We start from the raw sequence: 15,030 nt of genomic DNA on the forward strand, positions 1-15,030 counted from the left end.
ATGAGCCTGGATCAGCAAAAACCATCACATGTGCAAAATTTTCAAAAAATATTTTTTCCCTCCAAATTGATCTACCACCACTACTTTCCAGTCTCACAAGATTTTACACCAATCACACCACTCTAAGTGACTGAAGAATGAGCTATACTACATGTTTGTACAAGTGTTGAAAATGACAGTTCTGTACAAAATTGACAGATTCGTGTCTGATCTTGTTCTGCCATAACATCACTCAGCTGCCTGCCAAGGAGGACTACAGTCCTTGGTGATGAACTCGGACACTTGCTTGTCCAAGTAGCTCACCCGCTTCGCTGATATACTGGCCGGTTCAATGACGTCCGGCCGAGTGGCAGCGACTGATGTTGCAGCGACCCCAGGCTTGAGCAGGCATATTTCGGTCTCTTCTCCCATAGGCTCAGCTCGAACAAACACCTTCCCGGGATCTTCAGCGGACACCCGGAAGTGCTGAAACTTTCTGATGCCCTTGATGGGCTGGAAGAACTGAGAAAGATGGCTATCCCAATTCCGCCACTGCCATTCAAATCGGACTGCAGTGTTCGCTGTGCAGGATGTGTTGGTAACATCGACGACATGGTCCATTGTGTCCACATCATTGCTGCGGTAGTTTTGTTTCAATAGGCCAAAGTAAGCGTCAACTGAGCATCTAGTGTGACCCACGCGCATGAAGTTTAGCTCTACAGCATCAGCTAGACCACACATTACATGCCACACTAGGTAGGCAATCACCGATTTATTCTTGTTTTGTCCGACGCAGTTGTCGGCGTGGAGCGTGATGCTACGGTAGCCAGGACAGTTCACTTCTAGGTGGTGGTCAAGCATAGAGATAACACTGTTAGGCCCATGTGCTTTGCCGCCGTCTTCACCAATGCATTCGCCTTCATGGTACACGTAATAAGTCTGCCGTTTCTCGGCCTCTTCACAAATACCAAACAATTGGACCCGGAATCTTACTTTAAAGTACAATGGTCCTACTTGCCGCGTATGAAAAGGCGATTCCAATTGTTGTGCAAAGTCGAAGGTAAGATGGCATACATCATCTGTCTCTTTAGCCGCATCAATCAAGTCTCGATAATATGCCCGCTCATCCTGTGCATCTTCCAAGTGCATTGCAAGTGCTCGGCTCGCTGCAGCAAACTCCTCTTCATTCCGTGCCCGCTTGACACTCTGTCAATGTTTATCGCAGACAGCACACACATCGGAACGGGGCTTCATCACTACAATAATCATGTGCATGTTGCCGCCCAATTCTGCACAACGTACTGTACGGCATAGTGCTGTCATCGGTCCCTTGGATGTAGTCACGATAAACGTGCTTCTTGCGGTGTGTGGCTGGTAGGTATGTTGGAGCTGCTTTAGCTCTTCCTCGAGGTGCAGCAGGCTGTGGCAGCCCATGCACAGCAGCTGTGTTTTTTTATAAATGCCACGACTTGCTCTACCACTTCTGGTGCAGTGGTGTTTCTAGCTTTTCTACCAGCAGACGGATGAGTTGGTAATTCTGATGTGGCTGACTCTGCAATATCTTGTAGTTCTCTGTATTTGTGTTCTCCAAGCCCATTCACTTCCATGAACACGTACTTACACACACTGACTCCAAGTACATAGTGGCTGTGATTGTACTCGCGCACTTTAGCACGTGGGCTCGTTGGACGCATAGAAGCTGCTACCTGCCCCAACAGGAATTGTTTTTTCGATTTTTTCGAAAGCTGCTGCATGGACAAAATGAAAGTTTCTGGTCGCTCGCCGTCCAAGGCAGCGAAACAGTTCATGTGTTTGCATTTGCATCCGTCGCTCTGCCAGTCACGAATGCGCGAGTTGAGGAGGCCGCGCTCCGCATCTCCGCTGTCAATATCCGACAAGCTAATGAAGGAATCGTTCATGGGATCGACAATATCCAGTTCGTCATCATCCTCATCAGCGCTGCTCTCCTCCTCGTAGTCTGCAGCCACACGGAGTCGCTTTGTGGCTGGAGCGTCATCCTCACTTTCTTCTGACTCGCTTGATGCGTACTGGAAATCGGCGGCCAAGTCATCACCAAAGAATGTCGTGTCGTGGCTGGCGAGAGTGTCTTCTGCCTCGGCGTCAACGCCGATCGGTGCGACGCTTGCGCGCCGCGATTGCATTGATTTCGCAGCCATGCCCAGGTACGCAGAGCAAAGGCGTTCCGATCACCCGTCTAGCAGCGCCAGCTAGTAAATCGAGACAATCAAACGCGTCCTGGTAATTGAAAGTGGACACTCAAGGAAGGACTGCTGACAAGAAAGAAAGGAAGGTGACGAGAAGTTTTTAGATCCGCGACTTTTCTTTCAATCGACTTCAACGTCACTTTTTGATGAACTTGATATCAACACACAAGCGATGGTTTACGCTGATCCGGGCTCATATGTGTGAACATTGGCAGACTTTGTTGGATGGGGACAATTTTTAGCAGTCCAGGGAACATGAAGTACAGCGAGGGGTGTTGGACTGTTGGCATAGAGTTTACAAGTTAAGTACGTCAATATCAGATAGGGCTTTCTTGAATTGATCGGCAGCAGTTATCGATCTTACGTCAGCCGAGAGGGCGTTCCATGCAATACTGCTGTGAAACATCATACTCGATCAACCAGCATGCCCGCGAAGGAAAGGGACTTTGGAGCAAGTTGGAAACTTGGCCCCTAGTGATGCGCTGATCGTTTAGCACGGTGTTTGGAGCAGTCGTTGTAAAGAGTTGCTGTAGGAGTGGGCTACAATATCCATTGATACAGCGGTGTACAAAATTAGAACTTTCTGAGTGTATGTGTGTGTCAGGCTGACAATACTAAGAAGTGCCAGAAGCGGTGCGGTGGGGGTGACAAAGCGCTGTTGCAAGGTTGCACGAATGCCGGCTTTGAAACTCTTATGTAGACATCCAAGCAACTGGGCAGAAAGCCCAGGAACAAAGCTATTAGAACCATAGCATAGCTGAGAGAGAACCTTGCTAAGGAACCAAGTGCGTCTTGCACACAAACTGAGTCCTTGACCATGCATCCAGAGCTGGCCAATGGTCCTAGCAGTCTTGCTGCTCAGGTGTGCAATGTGGGGCTTCCAGGACAGCTCCTCATCGAGTATTACCCCGAGATACTTAGCCGAAGGTGTGACAGCAAGTTTGTCAGCATGGCAGAACACCTCAGGCTGTGTGTCATCTGCGCCACGGGGCTTTATGAAGAAAAGCTGAGTTTTTGCTGCATTCAGCAGCAAACCAATATCTTCTAGCCACGTGGCGAGGCTTGTGATGGCGTGGCTGAGGGTTCGGCATACTTCAGTGGGGTCGGTGTCTGAGCAGTCGAGAGTAATGTCGTCCGCAAATTCTTGGTGGTTTACCGCCGGTGGCAGGATCGTGCTCAATGTGCTAGTGTACAAGAAAAATTGCAGGGGACCAAGAACGCTGCCCTGTGGGACACCACGAGAACAAGAAACGGCAGAAGAGAGATGCCCTTGAACTCTGATCTGCTGGAAGCGGCCTGAGAGGTAATAGGCAAACCAAGTGAGTGGGGTACCAGATATGCCAAGAGAGAAGAGTTCAGTCAGAAGACGCTCGTGCTGAACTCGATCAAACACTTTCGACATATCTACTCCAGTGTACTCTCGTCGAGATTTGGCTAGAGACCATCTGTTGACTGCAAGGACAAGTGCATCCTCTGTGGAGTGTTGTTTACGATAGGCAAATTGGCTGGTGGGTAGAAGCTGGGCTGATTCGAGATAGGTGGTGAGCTGTTTCTTTACAAATGCCTCCAGAATACGGGAGATGATGGGTAGCAGGGAAACTGGGCAATAGTTTGTAGGTGAGGTTGGGTCGCCACCCTTAAACAGAGGGGTGACATCTGAGGATTTGAAGGTGGAAGGAAGTTGGCCTGTTCTGAGGGAATAGTTGATAATTTTGGTGAGATTGGGTGCCAATATTGAGGAGAACTTGTGTAGAAGTAGGCCAGGCACACCATCCCTGCCAGTCGCCTTACTTGGGTCCACAGAACTCAAACAGGACTCGACGGCAGAAACTGCGACTGGCTGGAAAGCAGAGAAATCACATTGTTGGGTTGGTCCCAAGGGAGCTTGAAGAGTGGTGGTACGCGCTGGGTCATGTACGACACTACGAGATGTTTCACTGAGATCCTGTAGGGATGCCTGTGGGACCTGGACTTTCTTTTGACGGCCAGTTACAGCATTCAACACTCTCCACAGTTTGCGCTGGTCACTCGTTCGGCATTGTTCAGTGAAGAACTGGTTGCGCAGTTTCCTGTCGAGTCGACGTGCCATGGCCCGAGCTTCTCTATGCTGATCACGCAATTGTACATTCGCTTGATCTCTCATGAGATGCCGGTGTCAATGATTACGTTTACGAACTGCACCCACAAGCTCATCAGTCAGCCAGAGGCATGGGCGGCGTGCGCGTTTACGCTGGGGTACCAATGGTGCATACTGGTCTAGTGTGATAGAAGAAGTGAAAGAATGAACCATATCATGGATATTGCTGTGGGCATCAAAGTCTTGCTGCTGTTTCCTCTGGAGGTCGATACTGAAACTGTCCCAGTTTACTCGATGGAGACGCCTGGTGGTTTTTACTGACGATGACACGTGGTGGTGTGTGTGAATGCTCAACCGGGCCAACACAGCAAAGTGATCACTTATGTCTAAGTGTATTGCTTCACAGGTACCATCCAATGGGGAGGATGAGAGGAACAAATCTAGCATCGTGGATGATGTTGCCGTGACTGGAGTTGGAGATGTAACATAATTGCAGAGATTGTAGTGGGAAAGTATGTTGTACAAAGGGGATGCAGATGGAGAAGTTGGATTGCTAAAATCAACATTGAAGTCGCCAAGTACCACAGTGGACTGCTGACATCCCTGAACAGCTTGCTCAACGTTCTGATCCAGTGTGGTCCAGTAGGCAGCAGAACTATTTGGCGGCCGATAACAGCAGCCGAGGAGCGTTCCATGTCGACCAGGGGCTAGAATCTCCAGCCACAGCATCTCTAGCTCGCACTGTAAATCCGCCCGTTGTCAAAAAGCCAGTGACTCATGACAATACACAGCAACTCCGCCACCTCGCTGATCAGGTCTTTCTCTTCTGTATAGCTCGAAGTGCGGGATGGACAACTCCTGATCGGACACATCCGGGGTCAACCATGTCTCGGCTATCGCGAGAACGTGAATGCCTCGTGTTGAGATGAACGTTTGAACTTCTGCTACCTTCCGCCGAACACTACACACATTCAGAAATCCCACACTGAGTGACTGGGTCGAGGAGGTAGGTGGTGCTGTGGGTGTTACATTATAGTTATATTTCGGCACAGCAGACATTGGCATAGCAGATGTTGGCATACGATATACTGGTACAATTACTGTTGTCCCAATCTGCATTGCCACAATGCATGTTGGTATAAGTCATGATGGCACAGATATGTTTGGACGAAACCTGTTGACACTCAAGGCATTTTCACAACGACAGATTGCATGCCTTCTCACCGGCCGGTAGTACCCAAGAAATCGCTCTGCAAAAATGATTCAGGTTGGGAATCTTCTTGAAACATTTGTTGGGATGAGGCCTTTCATTTATAAGGCAAATTAAAGGCGCAAATGAAGCAATGTTTTATTCCTCTGTGTCCGCAACCAATATGATATGCTATTTCGTTATGTTGGTTGCAGACACAGATGAATAAAATATTGCTTCCACAGGGGCAGCCATTGATAAAACCACTCTAAAATATAATTATCACTTACTGACACAGAGGATTTTGGCGTGGCGATTGATTGTGGAATTTTGAAATGGATTACTGCGATTTCTAAACGTTACAGTTATGTAATGAGAGTTGCCATTCACTCGGATTGGTTTGACGTGGTAAGGTGCGTGCCGAAGAGCCAATCTATCTAGCCAGCGCTCTCTTAATACATGGCCATGTGCTTGCAGCCAGTCATAGGTTATGAGGTGAAGTCCGTACTCCTGACATGCCTCCTCTGCAAACTGCTCAGTCACGTTGGGTTTCAGTGATGGCGTGGCTGCGGCGTATACCGAGTCGTTGTAATGGAGCCACTTGGCTGCAGAACAAGGGCACATACAGTAGTGGGCAGATAATAAGTACATTAGTAATGAAATATACTCGAAATTAATGGGTGCCCTGGACTCTATAGTCGTACTCAATGAAACCTTGTCTGATAGCAGTGTCAGAGCAATGAACTAAAAAAAGAAGGTAATCGATATCCGCTTTGCAGTGATCGTTTCAGCCCTACCCTGAGTATTTGCCGAGCACACACACACACACACACACACACACACACACACACACACACACACACACACACACACACACACACACACACACACACACACACACACACACACACACACACACACACACACACACACACACACACACACACACACACACACACGCACACACACACACACACACACAAACACACACACACACACATACACACACACACACACAAGCAGAAAGATGTCGAAAACCGGGGCGAGAGGTTAAAGTGAAAAAAAAGTCCTATGCATACGAAGAATGAAGGTTGCTGCTACTCAAACATCCCGATGAGCAGCATGCTGGCTATACCTAAAGCTGCATGTGGCTGGGCAGACCTCAGTGACCAGCAGTACGCCACTGTTGCAAACCACTCAGTGGTTCTACCCAGTACAGTTGCTCTCGGTGAGACCCGGCCCAGCGTGCAGATTTAGTGCCTTCAACTTGCGCGGCCATTGACGCCATGGAAGTGGGACAAATGCAGCTGCGTACGCATGTACAATACATGTAATCGGAACTGGTCCAGGGCAGCCAGCTTTGCACTTTGGGTCTATTTTCACCGAACGCAACTGCACTTAAAGCAGTCCCGGAGAAAGAAGTTTTAACCAAGCTATGAATAAACCGTACGATGCCGACATAATAATGTGATGAACAAATTAACTTTGTATCTTTATAGTTGTAGTCTCTTGGGGCACGTTTGATTGGTCGGATCCAGAACAGGGGCCTTTAGAACAGGGGCGTTTGATTGGTCTGCACTGGTCTGCTCTAGGTTTGGAGTGTTCAGAACATGTTCTGACCACTCCGACCCCAGAGCCTGGAGCAGCCAGAGCTTGTTGCAAAGCCCAATGAGAACCTGACAGGCCTACGCAATGAGTTTCGTTTTTTGTTTTGATTCGAATAGATTTTGGCATGTCAGTGATTACGAAAGGGCGTGGTGATGTACATGGAGGTGTAAGTGTGATTTTGCACATTACACGGCGGTCCCCACGTCCATGATTGATTTTTTGGCTGTCTTCGAAGCTTCTTCTCCGGTTGTAGTTGCCTTTCAAGTTTGTTTTGCCTTCGCATGTTGAGCAATGTAAACATCTTTGAACTCTGTCGAAATTTTCAAGTTCGCGGCATGGTGAGCTATCATGAGTTCTACAATATTTCAGGCAAAAATATTCGTTGTTCTGTTTGATTGGTAACTGGTGTTCTGACTGCTCCAGTGACTCTAATCTGAATCCGGACTCACCAATCAAACATGCCCTTAGTTTATTTCCTTCTTATCCTGTTGTGTTTTGAGAAGAAGGGAACGAAAACGTTCAATACATAGTTCACATGTCCGGACTGGCTGATGGTATGTTCCGGCGTAGATGCATACGACAACATGTTATTTTTCTAACGAACAAATGGAATAAAATATACAAAGAATAATTCATGAACGTCCCAGTTGTCACCGTTATGCCGGGTTATGACACAAGCATAGACATGAACTGTTTCTTAGCAGATGGGGTGAATTGGTAACTCGCGTCTGGGTCTGACGCCGGCTAGATCGGTAGGTTTTCCCATTGGAGAGGGAAACCTAAATGTAGGTTGTAATCACTCTTGGCATCGCCTCTCTGTGTCAGTCCTCTAGCCCTGTCAATAGACATGTATAGCATTTTACCGTTCACGTTCAATTCGACCGTACGTCGGCCTGTACCATTTTGTGTGTGTTTTCAAGACACTGGTTAGCATTTCGGTTTCTGACACAACGATCGACTTGTGACGTACCCTAGTTGGAATCTTACCGTTTCGTTCTTCCGCTAAACAGAGCTTTCTATCGTCGAAACGGTACCAAACCAACGGTATTTTGGGTGTTGGGTACGAGTATGGTTGGATTTAGAGTGAACAGTTAAATGCTAACCATGTCTACACACACAACAAACCGGTACAGGCCGACCATCGCAAATAGCGTGAACGGTAAAATGCTAACCATGCATAGTATTACTTTCTACCCTATGGTTGCTGGCTACTGAGCATCTCTCTCACGGGTTCATTTGATCACAATCCTACAGCCTACCTTCGCAGATGACATCATGATGGCTTGTTCCATCACTATCATACAATTCTTTAGTCAAACTGTTCTTGCCCTGCTGGTATATGAGATGTTGGTCATCCTTCTCGAAAGATGTCCATATTGAAGTAGGGTTGCTGTAACCGCTCGTCACCATCTCGTTGAGCAATGCTCCCATGCAGTCGCGCATGCCAAGCGTCTGATTGGTGAAGGAATCATGGTCTACCACGTTGTATCCTCTTCTTGTGCACATCTGGCGGGCATGCGTCAGGTTCGTTTTCTTCTGGCAGCTGTCACCGTCGAGGTGTGGATGACACGGCAAGCTGGCGAGAGCCATCCAGGTGTACGTTGCGTTATCTGTACCCAGGCACTTTGTCTTGAAAGCTGAACATAACACAGTACACATGCAAGGCACAGTCAGGTGAAGTAGAAAGCACACATAAACAAGATGTACACTTCCTAGGAAGCGGTACCATAGTTCAATTGAAAATTATATACTTATGCAAATACCACTCGCCCATTTAGCTCCATTTCCTCCAGCAAACTGACTTTCCAGCGCACTTTCTCTCCGGGTATCGTTTGACCCACAGTTCAGGACGAAACATTACATTTTGTCCTCTCATTTCACCTTGATAGCCTTTCATCATCTTGGCCTTGTTGGAAGGATCAGACCTTAGCATATCCATTCTAATAGCCCTCAGCTAAAAACTGAGTTCGATTTTAGCTACCTGGTAAAGTAGAGTCACTCTACCGATAGAGGAAGAAGGTAGCGGTAAGTGGACGAACGCTATTCTACCGGATTTATTAGTTTACACGATATGTACGTGAAATGTTTCTATTCTGTATGGAGGTGTACAAATCCTTGATCTTGCCGGAAATCCCGTAGCTCTACCAACTTCTACCGGTTTCCACCAACTTTTTCCTGGTAGAGCCGGTAGAGGAAAGTAGAATCCACACTTTTGACTTGAAGTTTTGAGTAGAAGAAACGAACGCCTCTACAGAGAGAAATAGTTTCTCCCAAAACTTGTAGATCAATTGCGGAACGCCCCGTTAATGTGTACAGGTATTCGCACATTTCACAGAAATATGCACAGCTAACATAGCTCTACCAACTTCTACCGGCTTCAACCAACTATTTCCTTGTAGACCTGGCAGAGGAAAGTAGAACCCACCCTTTTGAGTAAAAGAAACAAACGCCTCTACCGAAAGAAATAGTTTCTACCCAAACCTGCAGATGAAAAAACCAACGTCTCTTTAATGTGTACAGGTATTCCCACATTTCACAGAAATATGCCAGCAAACTGGAATTCACTTCATACAGCATAATACTCACTATGCTGACACTTGTCTCCATGGAAACCGTTCCGGCAGTTGCAACTGCCATCGTCAGTGCACTGACCGTCATTCAAGCAATTACATGCTGCAGCAGTGATTGGGAATATTCAAGCATTTTCCAAAAAAGCACAAAGAGAGGAACAGAAAAGCGGGTTCTTGACATGTCCTTGAACATGATAACATGGAGACGTTAAATTAACTCTTGACAACAAAATAGCTCAACTCATGAGAGTGACCAACTCCCCATAAATATGCATTATTTATTCCACATGAGTAGAATAAAGAGGTAGAATTGGTTGGAGGAACTGGCATGAGGACACGGAAGTTTTTCTTCTTCTCGACTCTGAATACAACATTCCAGCATGCATGAACCCATGGGTCATACATTATTTGACACGCAGGCATATTACAGTAGCTTTCTTTAGCCCTTACCTTCTGTGCAGTTGGGTCCATCTAGTCCCGGTTGACATTCACACACTTTGCTCTTTTTCACCCAGGGTTCCTCGCACACAACTGCATCCATCACATAGCACACACCGAAGAGGAAGAACACGAGAGAGTGAATCAGCCGGAAACGGAGTCAGGCAGACTAAAGACAATAATATATGGGCCACAACCAGCTAAAACATGTCTTAGAGTGAAACTTTCAAATTTTGTTTTCCTTCAGAAAACAGTTCTTGGGACCTTACTTTTCCTCTTGAAGGTGATACAGGGCAGAAAAGTAGTCTACAAGTGCTCGAAACACCGCTTTCAAAATATGTACTTTGAAATAGAAAATGACAGTTTTCGCGCAGTCTGACACAAAGAGACACACTATTACACTGTACTTAGTGGCTTTTGTGGCGGAGCTGAAGATGTTGACACAGACTTGAGCATGTCAACGACATCAGTTCAAAGGCATGGTCAAAGTTCTTCCTGGAAAGCACCACGATGCTCTGGGAGGCGTTGCGCTTGCATACTCTTTCGATTCTGGCAGTGACACTTTCGATCGTCGCCTGCGCTTTCGAGACTGCGTCAAATGACTCATGAGAGCTGAACGGCAAGTAACGTCGTAAGGCAGCCGCTTCGCCGCCTAATGGTTATGTACTCGCCCACAACTTGTGCCTTTTCGCTACTGGAGACGACGGGGACGATTCAGCTTCGCTGTCGGCATCAACATCACTGAGAATGAGATCCCACCAAATTGTCAGCATCGCTCTGCAGACCCACCGCCACGGACTTGGTGACACCTGACCAAACCTGGGCCATGCACAGCGATCGTCTGGCCCTGCGAGCTGCTCTAGTGTCACTAGCTAAGAACATAATTGTCAGTCTTTCGGTACGATTTAGACTATTCGTTTCACCCCAACACTCCTATTTCAAACGAGCACGCAAAAAGACCAGTATACATACCCTAGTTGTCTGTCACCCCTGTAAAAACTACCGCCAAGCCTACTCGTACACGTAAGGTAAAGGGGAGCCCACTTTTACGTGGATGTACGCTCTGAAAATCCCACGCCAGCCATATGAAATGAGTAAAACGAATTCACTTCTACTTACCGAGTTGGCAATGGTGGCCGGTGAATCCCCTAGGGCAGCTGCATTCACCTTTGTCATCACACTCACCTTGGTTCAAGCACTTGCATGCTGCAACAGGCAGGGAAAAAAGCACATGCATGGAGTGAGTGACGCAGAAATAATGCACGGGAGGTCACTGTGTAGTAAGTGGTTCCCGGAGGCAATCACGCACAAACTCAAGTCAAAGCACTCACTTTCTAGTTTTACAAATAATCGTCACAGAAGAAATATTATATACACACTTGGAACACAAAGAGAGTAAAGAAGCAACAATAAAGAAGAAAGGAAGGGAACAAAAGTTCGGCAACCTGCAGCCATGTTCTAGGTCCTTAACCAATAAGCAATCTACGAAAACCGGTTGCCGACGAAATTCTAGAACCTTCTGGAACATTAGTACAAGTAGCCAATCACATTTCACAGCTCAAGAACACAAACAAGACACAGGGGATGTAGGGATGGCTTCTTGTTAGTGTTCATCCCTTTCTCTGGAAGGTGTGTGTGCTGATAAAAACAACAAAAACCTAATGCAGGGCGGTAGCGACCACTTTTGGGCTGGTCTCAGTTGGACATTTTACCTTTTAAAACTTGCAGTTAAGATGAAATGACCTAAACTTGGAGAAAGTACTTTTTTCTCGTCCGTCTTGATGATACTGCAAAACCATCAGATGATGGAGACGGCCTTGTGACGTCTTCAGGTGGCGAAATGCACGGAATAACCTCTCTAATGTGGAGTTTGTGGCCGGAAGAATAGACAGTCGTGTGGCAAAGCACTGAATCTGCACCTTTATCATAATCCAGGAAAGCCAAGATTGTGAACCGTTAGGGCTTAGAAGCGCACATTACAGGCTTCGTTTCCTCGCACAATTGTTTTGGAAACTAAAAACATTGCTGGCTATGGGAATATAAGAAATCTCAGATGCCTTCAAGTTTTTCGCAGCCATCTCCGACTCTCGATCAACATGAAGCAAAAAAAACCCTGTGCCACCAGTCTGTCCCTGAGAGCCCTACATATAAGGCACAGTACATGCAGGTCTCCCTAGACGGTGCTGTGTACATAATGCACATGGTGCTGCGCCCAATCGATCGCTGAACTCCCATCAGCTCTCTAGAAAGAGAAAAGGAAACATCAGCCCGAAAAGTGGTCCGGTGAAAGCAGGACCAACCGGACAGGTGGCTTTGCCCCCTGTAATCGCTTACACACACATACACGCACCTACACACATATACACACACAAGCACACACAAGCACGCACATACACACACATTCAGATATGCATATGTGCACATACAGACACATACACACATATACACACACATGCACACAAACCTAATGGCTTGCTGTCTTACCCTTTTCACATTCTTCACCGTAGGACATAGTGCGGTTACATACACAACTCATGCTCGGTGCAAGAACACCGCTCCCACAGGACTCTGTGCAGAAAAAGACAATAAAAGTCAATATTGGATTACTATAATGCAGTCTATAACAGGGCTGTCACACTTGGAGGGAGAAACATCTGACGGGGGTCTGGGGTGTCCCCCGGGTGAAAATATTTAGGAAAATGGCTTGCTGTTGGGGCCCCAGAACACATTTTTAACGGTCCACGCATTTGCATTTTACAGCTACATGTACATGTACATGTACATGTACATGTACAATGACTGGACAAACGCGACCTGGAAGCGCCGAATGGCCAACTGGACTAAAAAGTGCTCAAAATAAAATCGGTCAGTTTGTCCGACAGGAGATCAAAAATCGGACGATTTCCAAAAAATCGGAGCAAGTGGCAGTCCTGCTATAACACTAGAATGGGGATAATAGCTTATCTAAAAAAACGTGTCACGCAGTATTGAAGGAACAAGACGAGTTGTTCTTGGGCTTTTACACCCACGGTACCATAGACCGGGATGCATGACAGCAAGGCACGGTACTATAGAACGGGGTGCATGACAGCAAGGCACGGTACCATAGACCGGGATGCATGACAGCAAGGCACGGTACCATAGACCGGGATGCATGACAGCAAGGCACGTTACCATAGAACGGGATGCATGGCAGCAAGGCACGGTACCATAGAACAGGATGCATGACACCATAACGCTTCCAACACGGTTTCTTAACTCTTGCTTTACGATAGATACATCCGTATTACTATGCAGTGCATACTGAAGATGCTCAAATGTTCGGAACTCGGCTTTCCCTGAATGGAATTGAGCAATCAAAGGTCTATTTGCATAGGAAAGCTCTCAGCTCCGTTGGCAAATAGTAGGGTAACAGCCCTCGCCGGGGATTTTACGTCAAGTAGTAAACTTTCACCTCCTCACGTGGTGACAGTCATGGTACTTCCCCCTGTTTCTTGACAACAACAAAAGGTTGTCTGTAAATTCTCTCAACCCTGTTGGCATGTCGAACTTCAGCTTGTCATGCATTTTGATTCCTCGCAATTGGAATCCAGGGAGTAAATTCTTCCCCGTCTCTGCCACAAACTGATATTGCGCCAAACAAAACCTTAGAACCAAAACATGCTATAATGACTTCGAAGTTACCCTGGGAAGACACCGAAGAAACACAGCCTGAATCTCAGTTCTGGGAGTGTTCTCAATGTTGTGATTCACCGTGGGTGCAAGAAATGCTGGGAGACGACATGTTTGAACATTGCAATTGGGCACATTGTTGGGACAAGCCCTGTTCATACAGTGCACGTAGCGACGGGACACATTTACACAAACGCACAACTATATTCATCACGTTAGCGGCACAAACAGGGACAAACACACAGCTTGTGCATGGAGAGCCATTGCAGAAGACAGTCACTTATTATTCTCTCACTTACTGACACAGAGAATCTTGGCATCCTCATGGCTTGTTTCGTTCTTAAACGTCACATGTTGTCTGCTAAATTTTACTGTTCTGTAAAGGGACTGACCATTGACCAGGATTGGCGCGACGTGGTAACCTAATCCGTCGGACTTATCTAAAGCCAATCTCTCTAACCAGCGTTCTCTTAGCACATGACCATGTTCTTGTAACCAGTCTTTGGTGATGAGGCGAAGTCCGTACTGCTGACATGCGTTCTCTGCATACAGCTCAGTCACGCTGGGTCCGAGTGCTGGAGTTGCTGCGGCGTATACAGAATCGTTGGCATGGAGCCATTGGGCTGCAAAACAACGGCATATACAGTTGCGGGTAGAGACAAAAATAGGCGGAAGAGAACTAAAACAAGCGGTATCATTATTGCTTTAACGCTGCGTTTCGTGCAAATAGCAAGGCTAAAGCTGTGTTCGTTTTTAGCTACCTAGTAGAGTAGAGTAGAGTCACTCTACCGATAGGCCACACCTTTTTATTTCTTTGTTTCTCGTCACCTGAAAATCTAAAAATGTATGTGAGAGGTGGAAAAATAAAAAATGACCGAAGAATAAAAAAAAGTTTATTAGACCTTTCGAACTTAGAAGAACAATCAACTTCATGTTTATTAGACCTTTGTTCACACTAAAATCCACCAATACACCATGCAAAATAGCATCCATAGTTAGCAACTAGTATGTGGTAGGCGCATCTATCACAATCTGTGCATGTGCAGCTAGACTGCGCACAACAAATGCCGACCTGGCATCATGTGTCGCACAGGCCACGCCACATCGTGTACATGTGAATGAGTGTGCTGGTCCTCACATGCACAGTCAGTGCAGCACAGTTTTTTTTCCTTTTTTTCTTCCAGACTCCTGAAACCTATGCGTGTGGGTGACGAGAAACATAGAAATAAAAAATGTGTGGCCATAGAGGTAGATGGTAGAGGCAAGTGTACG

General features: G+C 46.7%; 1 protein-coding gene across 1 annotated transcript in view; it reads right to left on the reverse strand.

The window, feature by feature from the left end:
- LOC135827210 (uncharacterized) overlaps window positions 1-15,030 on the reverse strand; it is a 50,151-nt gene that overhangs the window by 15,600 nt on the left and 19,521 nt on the right. The window contains exons 14-20 of the mRNA XM_065339739.1: window positions 14,058-14,381; window positions 12,571-12,654; window positions 11,206-11,292; window positions 10,099-10,179; window positions 9,665-9,751; window positions 8,338-8,715; window positions 5,761-6,075 (exon numbers count right to left, since the gene is read on the reverse strand). Of these exons, the coding sequence (XP_065195811.1) occupies window positions 5,761-6,075; window positions 8,338-8,715; window positions 9,665-9,751; window positions 10,099-10,179; window positions 11,206-11,292; window positions 12,571-12,654; window positions 14,058-14,381 (1,356 nt within the window). The remainder of the gene's footprint in view (window positions 1-5,760; window positions 6,076-8,337; window positions 8,716-9,664; window positions 9,752-10,098; window positions 10,180-11,205; window positions 11,293-12,570; window positions 12,655-14,057; window positions 14,382-15,030) is intronic.

Source organism: Sycon ciliatum, chromosome 11 (assembly GCF_964019385.1).
Source record: "Sycon ciliatum chromosome 11, ocSycCili1.1, whole genome shotgun sequence".
Lineage (NCBI taxonomy): Eukaryota > Metazoa > Porifera > Calcarea > Leucosolenida > Sycettidae > Sycon > Sycon ciliatum.